Source organism: Carlito syrichta, unplaced genomic scaffold (genome assembly GCF_000164805.1).
Source record: "Carlito syrichta isolate Samal-C Ts95f unplaced genomic scaffold, Tarsius_syrichta-2.0.1 Scaffold306686, whole genome shotgun sequence".
Taxonomy (NCBI): domain Eukaryota; kingdom Metazoa; phylum Chordata; class Mammalia; order Primates; family Tarsiidae; genus Carlito; species Carlito syrichta.
Window position 1 is genome coordinate 446,420 of NW_007250782.1, and position 17,666 is coordinate 464,085.

At 54.7% G+C, this 17,666-nt stretch overlaps 1 protein-coding gene across 2 annotated transcripts; it reads left to right on the plus strand.

Moving 5' to 3' along the window:
• Positions 1 to 2,236: 2,236 nt before the first annotated feature.
• On the plus strand, positions 2,237 to 17,206 carry FLYWCH1 (FLYWCH-type zinc finger 1). Of its 2 annotated transcripts, none has more exons than XM_008063249.2 (8): positions 2,237 to 2,589; positions 3,056 to 3,523; positions 5,014 to 5,460; positions 5,634 to 5,897; positions 9,082 to 9,345; positions 10,075 to 10,347; positions 11,339 to 11,411; positions 16,111 to 17,206. In XM_008063249.2, exons 1-8 carry the CDS (start codon positions 2,268 to 2,270, stop codon positions 16,148 to 16,150), a joined length of 2,151 nt encoding a protein of 716 aa, XP_008061440.1. In that variant the 5' UTR covers positions 2,237 to 2,267; the 3' UTR covers positions 16,151 to 17,206. The 2 variants fall into 2 exon arrangements, with proteins under 2 accessions (XP_008061440.1, XP_021570795.1); XM_021715120.1 differs by having other exon boundaries at positions 2,268 to 2,589; positions 3,038 to 3,523.
• Positions 17,207 to 17,666: the final 460 nt, after the last annotated feature.

The following is a 17,666-nucleotide window of genomic DNA, read 5'->3' on the forward strand; positions in this document are numbered from 1 at the left end:
TTTTTGTTTGAGTTGGAGTCTCACTCTGTCACCCAGACTGGAGTGCAGTGGCCGCTCCCGGCCACCGCAACCTCGACCTGCCAGGCTCCGGCGATCCTTCCGCCTCAGCCTTCCAAGGAGCTGGAACTACAGGCACGCGCTGCTACGCCCAGCTAATTTTTTAATTTATTTTAGAGATGAGGTCTCGCTGCCCAGGCGGGTCTCGAACCCGTGGGCTCAGGCAATTCACTCACCTCAACCTCCCAAAGGCGCGGGATTACAGGCTGAGCCACCGAGCCCGGCTTCCTGGAAATCTTTTACGCAGAAGTTTTAGCTGAGGCTTGAACTCACCCCTGCCACCTCCCGTGACCCAGTACCCCTGACTCAGTATAGCTCCATGGGGATGTGAGGCTTTCCTTGTCAGGCTGGGGGAGGCCCGGCCTCCACATTTCATGGTCTGAGACCGAGTGTTGGTGTGGCGGGGCCCCTGCCAGCTCCACTCCTGTAGAACTGCTGTGTCCTGTAGGAATTTGCATGCTGGTGACAGCAGGTGAATCACTTTGGTGGCCCTAGTTGTCTGAAAGGCCTTCTGTCATAAGGGGCCCGGCTGAGTGGCAACCCAGGGGGACTGGCCTGGCCTGCCCTGGAGCAGCAGGAACTTACTCCAGAGAACGAGACCCTGGCGCAGGTTTAGGGAACCTGCTGCATCCTTCCCGTCTGTTTTTCCCTTTCATCCCCAGACTGCAGAGCGTGGCAGCTGGAGGGCGGGCTGCCGGTTGAGGGACATGTGCCAGGGCCAATCAGCGTGTGCAGGCGGAGCTTCCTGTAACTTCCCTGCAGGGGCAGCTCTGCTGGGAGGTTCCTCCCCAGTAGTGCCCCCACCAGGTTCTGGGCACCTCATGTCACCCTGTGGGGCGGGGTGGGTGGGTCCACGCGAGAGGAACAAGGCTTGGCTTGCTCGGGGCTGGGTCTGGGCTGGGGGATGACATGGGAGGACAGGCCAGCCAGGGCCGCCCTGGTCGTGTGTCCGTGTGGCGAATTTCCTTGAGTCCTGCCCGGGACCTGGCCTTCGTGGCTACCCTGGGCTGGGCAGAGGCCGTTAAGGACATGGTGCCCTTCTGCATCGTCCTGCTGCGACCCTGGAACTGACCAGGTCTTTGGAAGCTGAATGTCGTCCTGTGGCCAGGGAACTTCCGAGCAGAAATGGGCACCAGTGAGAACTGGGATGGGGCAACAGATTCCAGTGAAAAGGTGAAAACTGTCAGGGGCTACAGGCTTGTTTCTAGGCTTCTGTGAGAGGTGGGAACCTGCCCACCACCACCTACCACCTAGTCACTCCAAAAGACAAAAAGGCCACTCCACACTGATAGCTGATGCAGAGCACCCCCAGGCCCTGTCAAAGGCCAGCCCAGCCCTGCACTGTCTCCCCGTTATCTGTCCTTTCTGCTCCTCCAGGCTGGAAGCCAAGGAACCCACAGTGACCTCAAGGGATCCTCCAGACACCGCCACAGCCCTGTCCTCACCCAACGGAGGCAGCGCCAGCAGCAGCCCAGCACAAGGTAGCTGCTCTTAGGGGGCTCTGGCATCTCCTGAAGCTGGGGTGGCCTGTGTGAGCCCAGAAAGTCCTGCCCCAGTGCTGTCGTCCACAAGGTGCTCGCACTGGCCTGAGTCAGGTGCCACATTGGGTGAAGCTTCCCCAGACATGTGAGCAGAAGCAGCGGGGCTCAACTTCCTGCCTCTTCAGCCTTAGGTGTATTGGTGCCTCAGTGTCCTCATCTGTAAACTGGGTCAATAAGGAAGGCCTGTTTCATAGTAAGGAGCTGGGAGGCTGACTGGAAAAGCTGTGAAGACATTTGGTGTGTGCTCTGCACATGGGAAGCTCCAGGGGTCAAAATTCATAGTTAGCAAGAGTCTCCCTGATGGCCCCTTGGAGAGTGTTTATTGTGCACATTTTACAGATGGGGAAAGTGAGGCTTGTAAGGGGCTGAGGTACCCAAGGCTGCCGGGAAAGGAACTGGCAGAGCAGAAGCACAGCCTGGGGTCCCTGACTCTCTCAGCCTTCCCCCAGCCTCTCAGCCCAGGGGCACTGAGGCAGCCCCAACTCCCCAACATGCCTCCCAGATTTACTCCTAGAGCTCCAGGCCAAGGGCTTCCTCCACTGACTGGGATTTTGCCTCCTTCCTTAGGACGACGGAGCCTCAGGACTCCTGGGTTCCTTGCCAGAGAGAAGGAGAAGTCTATTCGCCAGGGACTGAGTGTGGCCTGGGAAACAGGCCGTCAGTCCCGGAATGCCCCTGCCTGAGCCCAGAGAGCAGGAGGGTGAGAGCGTGAAGGCCGGGCAGGAGCCGTCCCCTGAGCCGGGCACAGATGTCGTCCCAGCCGCCCCCAGGAAGCCCAAGGAGTTCTCCGAACTGGTCCTGCTCACAGCCTCCAACCAGGATGGGGATGGGGTGGGCTCCAAGCCCCAAGAAGTACACTGTGCCACGTCCCTGGGGATTTCTGGTCCCACCACCCTTGCCAGCACACTGCAGATCCTGCCAGTGGAGGAGCCCATGGTGGTCCAGCCAGTCCCCCGGGCCCCTGAGCAGAAATGCAGCAAGCTGGACACAGGTGAGGTGCCGGGCCTTCTGTCCTGGCCCAGCCGCCTTTGTGGGCCCGCATGTTCAGACAGGGCCCTGCACGCTCGCTTTTCTGGCGTAGTGACCTTGGCTGTCCTGTCCCTGGTCCCTGCTTCTGGCTGAGCCTCCTGGTCTCTAATCACAGCCCTCTCCCTGGCTGATGTGCTGATCACATGATCACCCCTGTGCTATGCACTACCTCCCAGGTACCAGAGCCTGTCTGCGCTCCCAGGAACCATAGTGAGGTGCTGAATTCCTCCAACTCCTTAGAAACATCCAGCACCCCCCCAAATAAAAACCAGCCTTGAGAGTCTGGGATTCTTGCCCCAGAGCCAGGAGGAGGCGGAGGCAGTGCACGGGTGGCCTTACCGCACTCCAGGAATCCCCACATCTCGTCGGTGGCTGCGGCCTCGAGCCTTACCCTGGGTGGGCTCACCCAGCCCTCCCTCACCCCACAGCCCCCAAGCCCCTGGAGTTCCTGAAGACACCGTTCGGGGGCCGCCTCCTGGTGCTCGAGTCCTTCCTGTACAAGCAGGAGAAGGCTGTGGGGGACAAGGTGTACTGGAAGTGCCGCCAGCATGCCGAACTGGGCTGCCGGGGCCGGGCTATCACCCGAGGCCCGCGGGCCACCGTGATGCGGGGCCACTGCCACCCGCCGGATGAGGAGAGCCTGGAGGCCCGGCGCCAGAGGGAGAAGCTGCCCAGCCTGGCCCCGCCGGAGGATGCGGGGGTTGCTGGGGTTTCCGAGGGCCCTGGAGGCCGGGTGGAGGAGCTGCTGGAGGCGGGGGACCCATGGCCGTGCCCTGAGCAGCCGGAGCCCGCCCCCGCGCTGGCACCGAGCAAGCCGGCCACAGAGGAATATGAGGGCCCCCGAGCACTGTCACTGCTGAGCTTGCCACCCAAGAAACGCCCGACGCTTGGGATGGGTGAGTGTCCCTGCCTCCACTTGACAGGCGGATCCTTAAGCCCAAGAGAAAAGCAGTGTCCTACCTGAGTTTTATAATGTGCTTGAAGTCAAGGTTGGGCTCAATGGCTCACACCTGTAATCCCAGCACTTTAAGAAACCAAGGTGAGAGGATTGCCTGAGCCCAGAGTTTCAAGACCAGCCTGGAAAACGGTGAGACCTTGTCTCTACAATAAATAAAAAAATTAGCTGGGCCTGGTGGCATGCGCCTGTAGTTCCAGCTACTTGGAAGGCTGAGGCAGAAGGATTGCCTGAGCCCAGCAGGTCAAGACTGTGATAGCCATGAGTATGCCACTGCACTCCAGCCTGAGTGACAGAGTGATAGTAAAATAAAAAAATAAAAATATGAATGCATCCCAATAATCAGCCAGGTGTGGTGACTTGTGCCTGTAATCCCAGTTCATTGGGAGGCTGAGGTGGAAAGATTGAGTCCAGGAGTTTGAGACCAGCCTGGGCAACATAGCAAAACCCCATCTCTATATTTTTTAACTTAAAAATTTTAAAAGAATAGTTAGACATATGTCAAGAATCATTAAGCCCTTGCAATAGAACTGCTCCTGAACCAGCTATGACTTGAGGGGGGTGTCCCAGGTTCTTCCAGTGTTTTCTGAGGCAGCAGGATCTGGTGGGGTGGGGGAGGCCGGAATTTTAACAGGCTCCCAGGTGAATCTCTGTTCGCTCTGTTCAGGAAGAACATCGAGTGGGAGAGTCCCGGACTTTGGGTCCCAGGATTAGGCCCCAGCCTCACCTGATGGTGGCCTGTAGCCCCAGAAAATGTGCTTAATTTCTGGAGTTTCAGCAACTTTTCCTAAGGCAGCTGTGACACCTTGATTGCTGTGGAGACAGTAGGTTTGATGTCTGGGAAGGACCCATCACCACCCCACCAAGTGATAGCTGAGTTTATGGTGTTGTTTCTATAACCAATAACTAGGAAATGGGCCTGGGTTCGAGAAAGCCAGCTGCCTCCTGGCCCAGAAAGGATTTAAGAGTCCAAGGCACTGCTGTACTGGGGGAGAGCAGGGGACAAGAGAACCCATGTTCCCTGGCGTATCTTTTGGTGCTGAGTTTTATAGCATGTCTGTGTGTTGTTCAAAAAGTAGATTTTAAAACAAACCCTAAAAATCAAAATATGGCCAGGAGTGACTGAGAACATGGGCTGCTGAGTGCCCAGCTGTCCACTTCCGGGTGTCACCTTGACTCAGTGTTTAACAGCCATGAGCCGAGGTGGCCTCGCTGACCACTGGAAGAGGAACTCCTCTTTGGGTCACTTGGTGGAGGGCATCAGTAGGAATGGCCCCGGGGGCTTCGGGCACATCCGCTGGGGAAGCCACGGAAAACTCTAGCCACGAAGGAGCAAAGCTCGTGTTAGTCCCCAGCCTCTACTGCAGCCCCCACCCTTGGAGTCCTGGGCCCCTTTCCCTGTGTGGTGTGACCGCCTGGACCCCTCCCCAGGACGTGCCTGGACCCTGGAGTTCCTGAGAACATGCTACGGGGGCAGTTTCCTGGTCCACAAGTCCTTCCTCTATAAGCGGGAGAAGGCTGTGGGGGACAAGGTGTACTGGACCTGCCGGGACCACTCACTGCATGGCTGCCGCAGCCGGGCCATCACCCAAGGTCAACGGGTGACTGTGATGCGCGGCCACTGCCACCTACCCGACGTGGAGGGCCTGGAGGCCCGGCGGCAACAGGAGAAAGCTATGGAGATGCGGGCCCCGCCCAACGGCCCTGGGGGCCACATGGACAAGCTGCTCCCAGGTGTGGACAGTCTGTTGTACCACAGGGGGCCAGGCACCCTGACTCTTACCAGGCCCAGGCCCAGGAAGCGAGCGAAGGTCATAGACCCGGCCCAGCCCCCAGCCCTGGAGGGACCCCCCAGTGAGGACCGGGACGCAGACTCTGGTGAGTCTTCTTCCTTTAGGACGGGCTGCCCTGTAGCCGGCCCTGCCCGAGTCTCACTTCCCCAGCCCCAGGAGGAGAGGGCAGCATCACATCCCCCTGCTCTCCTGCTCCCTGCAGTCTGCCTTCCATCTCCCACCTGCCCCCACTCCTGACTGCCTCTTCCGTTTCCCCAGGAGGCCCGGAGTTTCTGAGGACCCCCCTAGGGGGCAGCTTCTTGGTGCATGAGTCCTTCCTCTACAGGCGGGAGAAGGCCGCGGGGGAGAAGGTGTACTGGACCTGCCGGGACCAGGCCCGTATGGGCTGCCGCAGCCGGGCCATCACACAGGGTCGGCGGGTGACCGTGATGCGAGACCACTGCCACCCACCCGACCTGGGGGGCCTGGAGGCACTGCGGCAGCGGGAGAAACGCCCCAGCCCGGCACAGCCAGAAAGCCCAGGTACCAGGGGCTGACGAGAGCTGGGCCCAGGAAGCAGGCAGGAGGCCCGGACAACCTTTCTCTCTTGACCTCAGTGACATGTGGCAAATGTCCCCCTTCCTTCTGTTCAACATTCTAGAAGGAGCTGCAGTCTTGCCTCCCACTCCTTGGCCCTCCTGAGTCTGCTCTTAAGAGTGGGTCTCCCCACCCTCCTGCTCAGCCCAGCCTCACCCTTCCAGTCTGACCTGCCCTGAAATTTCTGCTAAGGGGAAAAACTCATGCTGCCGTCTTGCTGCTCCTCCTCCTCCTCCTCCTCTTCCTCCTCCTCCTCCTTCTCCTCCATTTTTAAAGAGTTTATAGAATTAATAGGGGAAGTTGACTACATGAAGTTGGCTTCTCATTGTTACAGTGTAAGTACACAGATAAGATTCCAAGGAATGAGTCTGTCCTGCGGTCTAAGTCGCCTGAGGAGGTGACTTAAACAATTTTTTATTTTTTTGAGTGGGTTCACTCTGTCGCTCAGACTGGAGTGCAGTGGCACAATCATGACTCATCTCAGCCTCAACCTCCCGGACTCAGGCGATTCTTCCGCCTCAGCCTCCTGAGTAGCTGAGGCTACAGGCATGTGCCACCATGCCTGACTAATTCTTTGATTTTTTTTATAGAGACAAAGTCTTGCTATGTTGCCCAGGCTGGTCTCAAACTCCTGGGCTCAAGCAATCTGAGGAGGTGATGTTAACACACCACCGATTCCCCTCTCCCCCAGCTCTTCTCCATAGACCCTATAATGTCTTGAAGGGGGCACAGTGAGGGTCACAGCTCCATTCGTCCTCGTCCCTCCATCAGCCTTTGCAACGCACAGTGTGGTGACTCTTGTGGTCACAGTCATGTGAATGTTCCTGTTTCCGTCTAACCAGGAAGAGAGCAGTTTTAGTCTGCCAGTCCTCCATGGCCATGAGGCGCTTGTCTGTCTTTAAAGAGTTTCTGCCTAGTCCTGGAGGTTTTTGACCCATCTGAGTTGCTTTTAGGGTTTCTTGACCCTAAAGTTCTCTCAAACGTAAGAGCTGTGACTGTATTTCCTTCTGATACTCTTTTTATGCTATTTCCATGTAACATTTGTGTGTGGTGAAGTAACAGCACAAAATACTCGGCTGCCCCTTCTGGACCTCGCCCAGCTCCCCACCCCACAGATCCTGCTCTGAGTGATTTCTGCTGCTTCCAGGGGCATCTGCTGCCCTGTTTCCTGAAATGTGCTTCTACTACTGTCAGTTGGTTTCTCAATCTCCTTGTCACCTGTGAACTTCCGACCAGAGAGAGTAGGGATTCTGCTCAATCCACAGCCCTGGCACACATACTGGCCGGTTCTGTGGTCATCTTAAAATGTCATTCTGTTCATAGCGGGCTGGAATGTGTTGGGCGCCATGTCCCTGCTCGCTCCACTCCTGGTCTTCTCTGCGGGGCAGAAGCTGCTGTCTTTGTTTGCCTGGCTTTCTGTGCCCCTGTCACCTCTTCCTTCCTCCTTGTCCTTCCCTGCCTCAATCAGATCGTCACCTGGCTCCAGTTTGCTGATGCCAGTGCTCTGTGAGCCTCAGCCCTGCTCTAGCCAGGCCTGGGGCTGAGGCCGGGCCCAGCCGTCACCCAGGGTTCCCTTGGCCAGACTCCCTGCCCCGGGCCTGTCTTTGTCTCTCCCAGTTTTCTCCATGGCTTTGTGCTTGGGGAGAGTCCCTGCTCTGGTCACCTCCTGATCCAGTCAGGAGCTCATCACACTTCGAGACCTTGCGTCCTGGAGGTGCTCTGGCCTTCTGTGCCTGGCAGGCTCGGGGTGCTCCAGGCAAGGCCTTGTCCGTGGCTGCTGGGTCGTCCTCGAGCAGCGCTGCCGTCTTCGCTGGCCGTTCTGTGTGTGGGATTGGGCCTTGCTTGCAGTTTAGGGCTTCCTCCACCCCAGGCATACCCGGCTGTGCTGGGGGCACGAGGGACCCTTTAAGCCATGAGCTGTGTCCTCTGAGGAGGAGTTATCCTGCTTTCTTTGACAGCTCGCTTCTTTCTGTTGCTTCTGCCAGTCTGGTTGAGCCTTCCCAGGTGAGTGTTTGCCTCTGCGGTCCTGTCTGAGACTCGTCGGTTTTTCTTTCTGATACTTCTGTTTACTGTCCTGAGCTTGGCTGTAGTCATGAGCACCTCCCTGGCATCCCGCCCTGTCAGGGAAGCACGGCCTCTCCTCCTAGCAGCAGCCTGCTTCCCGGGTGCCGCGTAGGCCTGCCGTGGTTTCTGCTGTCTTCAGGGCACAGCTTCTTTCTGGAGCCTGGCCCTCGAGGCCTGCTCCATCCCAGGTGAAGTTCCTGTATGCTCTTTTGGGCGCTGACCATGGGCTTCACTGCAGGGGCTACTGTATCAAGTGACGTTTCTGCCGCAGAACCCCAGGACTCACCTTTGGGTCTTTGGGCTAGTCATTGTCCCAGCCACTGGGTGTCTCTTTCTCCTGGCCGGCTCTGTCCCCATGTCCCCAGGCTCCTGCTGCAACCTGCAGGGTATTCTTGGGCTTCACCATCGACAACCCCCTGCCCAGCCCTCTCTGCCTCTCTTTGAGGCAGTCCTACAACCAGTTGCCTCTATCTGCCCCCCTCCTGTAGGGCTTCCTGGCTTCTGCCGCCCTTTCACATCCAGCGACACTCCTGTCAACTCCCCCCACCTGTGGCCCCTGTCATGACCACCCCCTCGTACTTCCTCTCAACACTAAGATGGACGCCACTCCCGCCGCCTCTCCGCCGCCCTGGGGTTGGCTCTCCACCCAGCCCAGATCCGGGGTCCAGCCCTTCTGCAGCCTTATTGCTCGCTGCTCCCAGCCCCTGAGCTGCTCCTGAGCTGCTTTGTCCCCAGGGCCAGGGCTCATTCCCCTAGCTGCTGGCCTGTGCGGACGCTGAGGACAGATGAGTGACCGCAGTACCGCCACCTCCAGTCACGCCTCATAAAAAGTGGGTGCCTGGCCTGGCCCTGGAACAGGGAGTCCTAGCAGCTGAAGGCCCAGCGGGGTTGGGGGATGGTGGATCTGGCCCTGGGCTCCAGGGCTACCCCCCGTGGGGGGGATGAAGGCATGGGGGCCTCGCTCCAGGAACCACAGTACCCTGGGCTCTGAGAAGACACCCTCACTCCCCTGCTCCCAAGCCCGGACTCCTGGCCCCGACCCCGACTGCCTCTCTTGTTTCCCCAGGAGGCCCTGAGTTCCTGAGGACCCCCCTGGGGGGCACCTTCCTGGTGTACGAGTCCTTCCTCTACCGGCGAGAGAAGGCCGCGGGGGAGAAGGTGTACTGGACCTGCCGGGACCAGGCCCGCATGGGCTGCCGCAGCCGGGCCATCACGCAGGGTTGGCGGGTGATGGTGATGCGCAGACACTGCCACCCGCCCGACCTAGGGGGCCTGGAGGTTCTACGGCAGCGGGAGCAGTTCCCCAGCCTGGCCCAGTGGGAAGGCCCAGGTGCAGGCAGGAGGGGCAGGCGGGCGCTGGGCTGGGAGGCTGCCTGTGGGACAGTCTGCCCGTCTGGACTGTGCACCCCGAGGGGGGGCCGTGTCTGTGGGCTCCAGGCTCCCGCTGCTGGTCGTTGGCCGTCAGGCTAGAAACCCACTCACACTGCTAGAGGAAAGAGTTGGAGGGCTACCACAGGGAGTGCTTGGAACCCACCTCTGTCCCCTACGGCTCCTGGTCTCGTGTGGGTCTCTCTGGCTACCCCAACATTGCTTGACTTTCCAGTTCAGCATCTTAAAAGTCCTCAAGAGCCTGAGTGATTGCCAGATGGCTAGAGGTGGGTGAACAGGGAGCCCTGCGACTCCTGCATAGCCCAGATCAGCCACGGGCCTCCCAGAATGACCCAGCCCGGCCTCTGCCCTGGGGACTCGCAAGCAAGCATGGGGTCCAAGGGCTCTGGAGAGGCTTCAGGTGCAGCCAGCCTCCCCAGGCAGCCCGGAGCCTGGACAAGTCAGCCGGTCAGCGTCCCAGAGAGCCGGGCTGCGAGCCCTGAGTGGGAGGACCTGAGTTGGGGAGGGTGGAGGCAGGGACCACCATGGGTCCTGCCGGGGGGATCGTGGATCCTGGCTGGGGCTGGCTGGTGGGATAAAGGAGACCCTCCGTCCCTGACACCCGGGCCCCATCCCCTGTGCCAAGGCCTGGGCTCTAGGGCCCCACTCACCGTATCACCTTCCCCGTCAGGAGCCCTCCAGCCCCTGGAGTTCCTGAGGACCTCCCTGGGGGGCAGGTTCCTGGTGCACGAGTCCTTCCTCTACAGGAAGGAGAAGGCCACCGAGGAGAAGGTGTACTGGATGTGCCGGGACCATGCTCGGCTGGGCTGCCGCAGCCGGGCCATCACACAGGGTCAGCGTGTGATGGTGATGCGGAGCCACAGCCACGCGCCTGACCTGGTGGGCCTGGAGGCCCTGCGGCAGCGGGAGAGGCTTCCCAGCATGGCCCAACAGAAGGACACAGGTAGAAACGATGGGAGGCATGGGGACGGGAAGAGCCATGGGAACCTTCCTCTTCGCCAGCACTGGGACAAAGCCCCAGGCCAGGCACCCTTTGAGGAGCCTGTGCCCCCTGGGCTCTTGCACACATGTGCAGAGTTTTGCAAATCATTAATTAGACTGAATTGAAAATGGGTTCCCTTTACATAAACAGAATATAAAACTGGCCTTTAGAAAGCATTATCTGTCTCACATTAATTCATGTGAAATTAAGGGCCACATTGTGTAAAGCAGGTGAATCCAGGTTGTATATAACAATCAAAAGAAACATGATTTCTGCTTAAAAAGAAGAAAAAGGGTTTCTGTGAGAAAGCCACTAGAAGTGGAAGTTGTGGAGTGACTTTGGTGTGGGAAGAACAGCTCATCTTTGTTAGAGAGTTGACCCCCAGTTCTTTTGATGACAAGGGCTGGAGGCTTTGTCTCAGGATCTCAAGTAGCTTGTTTTACTAGGCACAGATAGCCTGTGGTGTTAGAAAACCAGGTGCAGTGGTTCATGCCTGTAATCTCAGCACTTTGGGAGGCCAAGATGGGAGGATCGCTTGAGGCTAGGAGTTTGAGACCAATCTGGCAACATAGTGAAATTTTGTCTCTACAAAAAATAAAAAACTTAGCCAAGCATGGTGGTGTGTGCCTGTAGTCCCAGCTACTCAGGAGGCTGGAGTGGAAGGATCACCTGAGCCCAGAAGGTCCTCCCTGTGGTGACTCATGATTGTGCCACTGCACTCTAGCTTGAACAACAGAGTGAGACTCTGACTAAAAAAAAAAACTAACTAAAAATTTTTAAAAATAATAAAGAAAACCCAGAATTCCCAATGATTCCCCAATTCAGGGTCACTCTACCTGGTTGTCTTAATTCTCAAGGTCTTGAGGTCATCATAACGAGGTGTGTGTAATTGGTCCTGTCAGCTTCAACAGTAAAATAATATTAATTCGTATTTTCCATTTTTTTCCCTCAGAAAAGGTAAAACTTCTGCCTGAAGTTCAACTGTGCTTCAAGACGTGTTCTCCTGAAAGTCCACAGACTTATGGGTAATCGTATTAGTTCTCTAATGCCATCACGGATTACCCCAAAACTCCATGGCTTACAACAACAAATATTTGCTTTCTCTCCCAGCTTTTGTGGGTCTTGATTGCAGGAGTGGCTAGGCTGGGTAGTTCTGACTCAGGGTCTCTCATGAGGTTGAAGAGAAGGCGGAAGCCGGACTGGGGGCCTCTGGAGGCTTGAGAGGGGGTGGGGGGCCGCTTCGAAAGTGATTCATTTATTCAACTGTGGGCAGGAGGCCTCGACTCCTTGCTGTTCGGCCCCTCCCTAGGGCTGCTTGTGTGTCCCCAGCATGGCAGCCACCTTCCGCTGGAGCGAGGGACCCACAAGGGAGCAGAACCAGACAGCAGAGTTAACGTTCTTCTCAAATAAACGCAGAACATTCTCCAGTACAGACCATAGCTGGGCCACAGAGTGATACTCCACACATTTCCAAGGACTGAAATCATACAGATTGTGTTCTCTGACCACAATGGAATGAAATTAGAAATCAGTAACAGGAAGTTTTTTGGTTTTTTTTGAGTTAGAGTCTCACTCTGTTGCCCAAGCTGGAGTGCAGTAGCACACTCACGGCCACCACAGCCTCAACCTGGGAGGCCCAGGTGATCCTTCTGGCTCAGCCTTCCAAGTAGCTGGAACTGCAGACACACACCACCATGCCCAGCTTTTTGATTTTTTTGTAGAGATGAGGTCTCGCCAAGTTGCCCAGACTGATCTCAAACCTATGGGCTCAGGCAATCCTCCCACCTCAGTCTCCCAAAGTGTGAGCCACCATGCCTGGCCACAGGAAAAATTTTAAAAAGAAAAGGAAAGATAAAGAAATCTACAGAAATAAGTTTGGGAAATACAAAACTATGTGAAAGTTAAATAACATGCTTCTAAAAAAACCAGTGAGTCATAGATATCACAAGAAAATTAAAAAACACTTTGATATGAACAAAAGTGAAGACAACATAAGAAAACTTATGGGATAACACAAAAGCAGTGCTTAGAGGAAAATTTATAGCTGTAAATACTTACATCAAAAAAGGAAGCCAGGTGTCATGGCTCACGCCTATAATCCCAGCATTTTGGGAGGCTGAGGCAGAAGGATTGTTTGAGTCCTGGAGTTCGAGACCATCCTAGGCAACATAGCAAGACCTCATCTCTACAAAAAAATTGAAAAATCACCCTCAGCATGGTGGTAGCTACTTGAAAGGCTGAGACGGAAGGATCGCCTGAGCCCAGGGGGCTGAGGCTGCAGTGAGGCATGATGGTGCCACTGTACTCCAGCCTGGGTGACAGAGTGAAACCCAACTCCAAAAAATAAAATTAAATAAAAGGAAGAAAAATCTCAAGTCAATAACTTCGACTTACATATTAAGACATTAGAAAAAGAACACACTAAACCTAAAGCAAGCAAATGAAAGGAAACAATAAAGATGAGAGCAGATAGTTCTAGCTACTTGGAAGGCTGAGGCAGAAGGATCGCTGGAGCCCAGCAGGTCGAGACTGTGGTGGCCGGTAGCGGCCACTGCACTCCAGTCTGGGCGACAGAGTGAGACTCCAACTCAAAAAAAAAAAAAAACAAAAAACAAAGATTAGAGCAGAAACTAATGAAACAGAGAATAAAAAATAATAGAGAAAGGTAATACAACCAAAAGTTGGTTCTTTGGAAGGATTGAAAAATTGACAAATCTTTAGCTTTAGCTAAAGTTCCAAAAATTAAAAAGGAAGAGGACCCAAATCACACTGGAATCAGGAATGAAAGACAGGAGAGTACTACCAATGTTATGGTTTAAAGAAAAAAGGATTACAAGGGAATATTTTGAATAATAGTATGCCAACAAATTGGATAAAATGAAAAATTCCCAGGAAGACATAAGCTACTAAAACTGACTCAAGAAGAAATGGAAAATCTGACTAGACCTACAATAAGAAAATAAATTAGTAATTTTTAAATTTCCCACATAGGAAAGCCCAGGCAGATGATTTCACTGCGAATTCTACCAAACATTTAAAGAATGAACACTAGGGCCAGATGTGGTAGCTCATGCCTATAAGCTCAACACTTTGGGAGACTGAGGCAAGAAGATTGCTTGAGCCCAGGTTCAAGACCAACCTAGGCAACATAGAACGCATCTCTATCAAAAAACAAACATACAAACAGAAAACTAATCCTTCACAATTTCTTCCCAAAAATAGAAAAGGAGGGAACATGTCCCAATTCTAAAGACCAGTATTACCCTGATACCATAACCAAGCAAAGCCATCACAAGAAAAGAAAACTGTATACTTATATCCCAGGAATATGGAAGCCAAAGTCCTCGATACCAGCAAACAGAATCCAGCAACATAAAACATGAATGTGCACCATGAACAAGGGAGATATATCCCAGAGATGCAGGATTGGCTTAACATTTTAAAAACAGCTAGAGGTACACATAAGTTACACATTGCCCTGTGTATGTGCAGAGCAGGCCTGAGACTGCAGCCCTTGGGACGGCCTGCTGGCAAGGTGACCCTTAGCTGGCAGCTGGGAACTTGACTGGTAAACATCCCCTACACCATACAATCCTGTCCCTAAATGTTAACAGTTGCTTTTTTCTGTTTGTTCGAATCATGTGATGTTTGCAGAACGCTTTTCATCCCAAAGTCTGGAATTTTGGTGACTGCAGTTAGTCAGCCAAGTACAATGTGCCTAGATGACCAACCCCCAATAAAACCCTCAGGCCTCCTAGGCTCGAGCATGCTTCCCTGGAGACAACACTCCACACATGTCACAACTCTTCACATACCCTCTGAGTCCAGGGAGAGGGGACTTTTGAGAGCATGTGCCTGGTTCCCACTGGACCTACCCAGAGTCCTTTTCCTGTTGCTAATTTTGCTTTGTATCTTTTCACCGTTACAAATCTTAGCCAGAAATATGATTATATGCTAAGCCCTATGAGTCCTTCTAGTGAAATCACCAAACCTGGGGATGGTCTTAGGGACCCCAGCGTACCAGATCTATAGATTAAAGGACAAAACCACGTGATCATTGAATAGCTACAAAAAAGCAGTTGACAAGCTCCAACAGCCTTTCATGATAAAAACATTTAAACTAGGAATAACTTCGACCCGATCAACAGCATCTATGAAAACTCCACAACTAATATACTTAATTGTGAAAGACTTTTCCCTCGAAGGTCAGGAACGAGACAAGATGTCAACTCTCACCACTTCTGTTCGACAGTATCTTATATACAATATAATGTTGGACAGGTGCCAGGTGGCCTTTCTGATCTTTGGCCACCTGTTGCTGGGGTAAGGTCATCCCAACAACTAACAGCCAACCAAGTCAGAGGCCTCGTTACCACCTTTGTTGGACTTTCCTTTCTGTGCTGTTTTCCATGTTATATATGGAACATGATAATGGGCATGGTCACATAATTGTATTACAGAGGAGTAAAGAGTTGAGACCCATATTTCTCTTACTGCAAAAACCAAATGGTGGTCAAGTGTGGTGGCTCACACCTGTGATCTCAGCACTTTGGGAGACCAAGGCAGGAAGATCACTTGAGGCCAGGAGTTTGAGACCAGCCTGAGCAACATAGATCTCATCTCGAATTATTTTTTAAAAAGCAGTTAAAAAACAAAAAGAGCCAGGTGTGGTGGCTCATACCTGTAATCACACCTGTAATCCCAGCATTTTGGGAGGCAGAGGTGAGAAGAACCCGAGTCCAGGGGTTCAAGACCAGCCTGGGCAACTTGGTGAGACCTGGTCCCTACAATAAATCAAGAAAATTAGCCGAACATGGTGGTGCGTGCCTGTGGTTCCAGCTACTTGGAAGGCTGAGGCAGAAGGATCACCAGAGCCCAGCAGGTCGAGGCTGCAGTGGCTGTGAGCGTGCCACTGCACTCCAGCCTGGGTGACAAAAGGAAGTTCCAATGACTACTAATCAACGTCACCACCCTCACTCACTTGTTCTGTGAAAAGCCAGTCACTGCATCTGCCCACATCCAAGGGGAGGGGGGATGGGGCTTCTTCTCCAGAAGTGAGGGTACTCAAGAGTTTGTGACCACATCCATCAGAGTTATTAGGGAGATCTTTGTGTTTCCTGGCAACCGAAAGGCAGCCAGTTCTTGACTCTGATGCCCCAGCGACTCCCAGGCCAGGAGATGAGACTTTGCAGAATTGTTGGGTGTTTTTCCCCAGAACATGCTCATGTAGAAAGCAGGGACTTGCCGGGCATGGTGGCTCATGCCTGTAATCTCAGCACTTTGGGAGGCAGAGGTGAAGATTGTCTGAGCCCACAGGTTCAAGACCAGTCTGGGCAACTGGGTGAGACCTCATCTCTATAATAAAAAAATTAGCCAGATGTGGTGGTATACACCTGTGGTTCCAGCTACTTGGAAGGCTGAGGTGGAAAGATCGCCTGAGCCCAGCAGGTTAAGGCTGCGGTGGCCATGAGCATGCCACTGCACTCCAGCCTGGGTGACAGAGTGAGACTCCTACTGAAAAAATAAAGGGGGGAGGAGTCCTCAAAGTCTATGTTGTAAGAATGGCATGCTATAAAGGAGCTGAGTGACGGGCATACATGTGTGTAGAAATGATCTGGCCAGTGGTAATCTCAGGACAGGATTCCAGGAATCATACACTGTCCCTGTTGTCTGTTTCCACCATGTCTGAATCTGTATAATGAACGTGTGTTTCGTCATGATCAGGAACACCAAAGACCTCACGCTGGACGGCGAGGAGCAGTGAGGTTGGTCTCTCCCCGACGCAAGCAGGGGCGCACGCTGCCGGCCCAAGGCCTCGTGTCCACATAGGCACTGCCCTTCCACGTAGATGTTGCCTGACAGAAAATTTCTCTCACCCTTACAAAGCATCAGTGGCCTTCACATGCCCTCACAGGGTCTCGGAGGCAAAGAACAGGGCTTGGAGCCGGCGCTTGCAGTGGCGGATAGCAGGGGGGCAGGGTGGGGGCCGCTGGTACCTTCCTGACCTTTGAAGCATGTGAAGAGTCACCTCAAGATGAAGACACGTCTTCCTTGTCCTGCCAACCCAAGCCACCAGCACGTCATCTTCACAGCACGTGGCTTTCCAAGGCCCTCCCACCGGTGACCCTCGCAGCTCAGCAGTGACAAGTGAAGCATTGCCTTGGAGCTGGGGCACGTCTGAGGACGTTTCTGCTTCTTCAAACTGAGCTGCCCCCATGGGCCCGTGCGAGCCACGCTGGGCCTGGACAGGTGCCAGCTGGCCTTCCTGGGCCACCTTGTCAGCCAGGGTGTAGTTATCCCCAATAACTAACAGAGCTGGCCAAGAAGAGGTGCCACTACCGCCTGGTTGGACTTTCCTGGCTGTGCTGTTTCAAACTTAAACAAAACCCCGTGTCCACGAGTCCTGTGGCAGATGTCATTCCAGCAATGGGAGCCAGCCCAGATGTCACCGGGAGGCCAGCACCGGACAGACACCCCCTGGCTGAGACCAGCGGCGTCCTGGGTGGGCCGGGCTCCTCTGAAACCTGCAGAGAGTTGGGCAGGCGGGGGGTACGTCCCCTTCTCCTTTTGGGCAGCCTTCAGGAGCCCTGGCTGAGCGGATCCAAAGGCCCTGGATGGGCATGCTGACCCTACTGGGGACTCCAGGGGATCCCGTTCGCTGATGAGGCCGCGTCCTCCCTGTGATTGGTGGGCAGCACCAAGCAGCCCCCTCCCAGGCAAGCTGGCCATGATGACCTCCATCCACTGGGGGGTGACAGCCTGGTGCCCCCACCACTGCTCTGCTTATGCATTCCCCCAGTAAATCCTGTTTTACGCCTCACAGTGTGAACTAGTGGGTGTTCATGCCCCCCCATGCCACACGGCCACCACAAAGCCACACACTCCCTTTGTCTTGGGACCACATGCTCAGGAAGGGATGGTGTTTGGCTTCCTGTGGGAGATTCCACGTCTGGGGAGTGGTAGTCGCACAGGTATCCCCTGGAGGAAGCGTGGGAGGGGTGACCTGGAATGGGGACCTCCAGATGAGCTGCTGAGGGTCTGTCCTGGGCCCGCTGTCCTCCCCCAGGCTCTGGGGTGGCTCGTCTCATTGCTGAAGGAGACTCGAGCCTTGGCACCACCTCTTAGCCTGTCTCAGTCCTCCCTGACCTCAGCTGCAAGCTTCAAATGGAAGTGGCACCCCCCGAGTCCCTGGCTACCTTTCCAGAAGCTCACTGACCCCCCCTCCCCTTTTTTTTTTGAGTTGGAGTCTCACTCTGTCGCCCAGACTGGAGTGCAGTGGC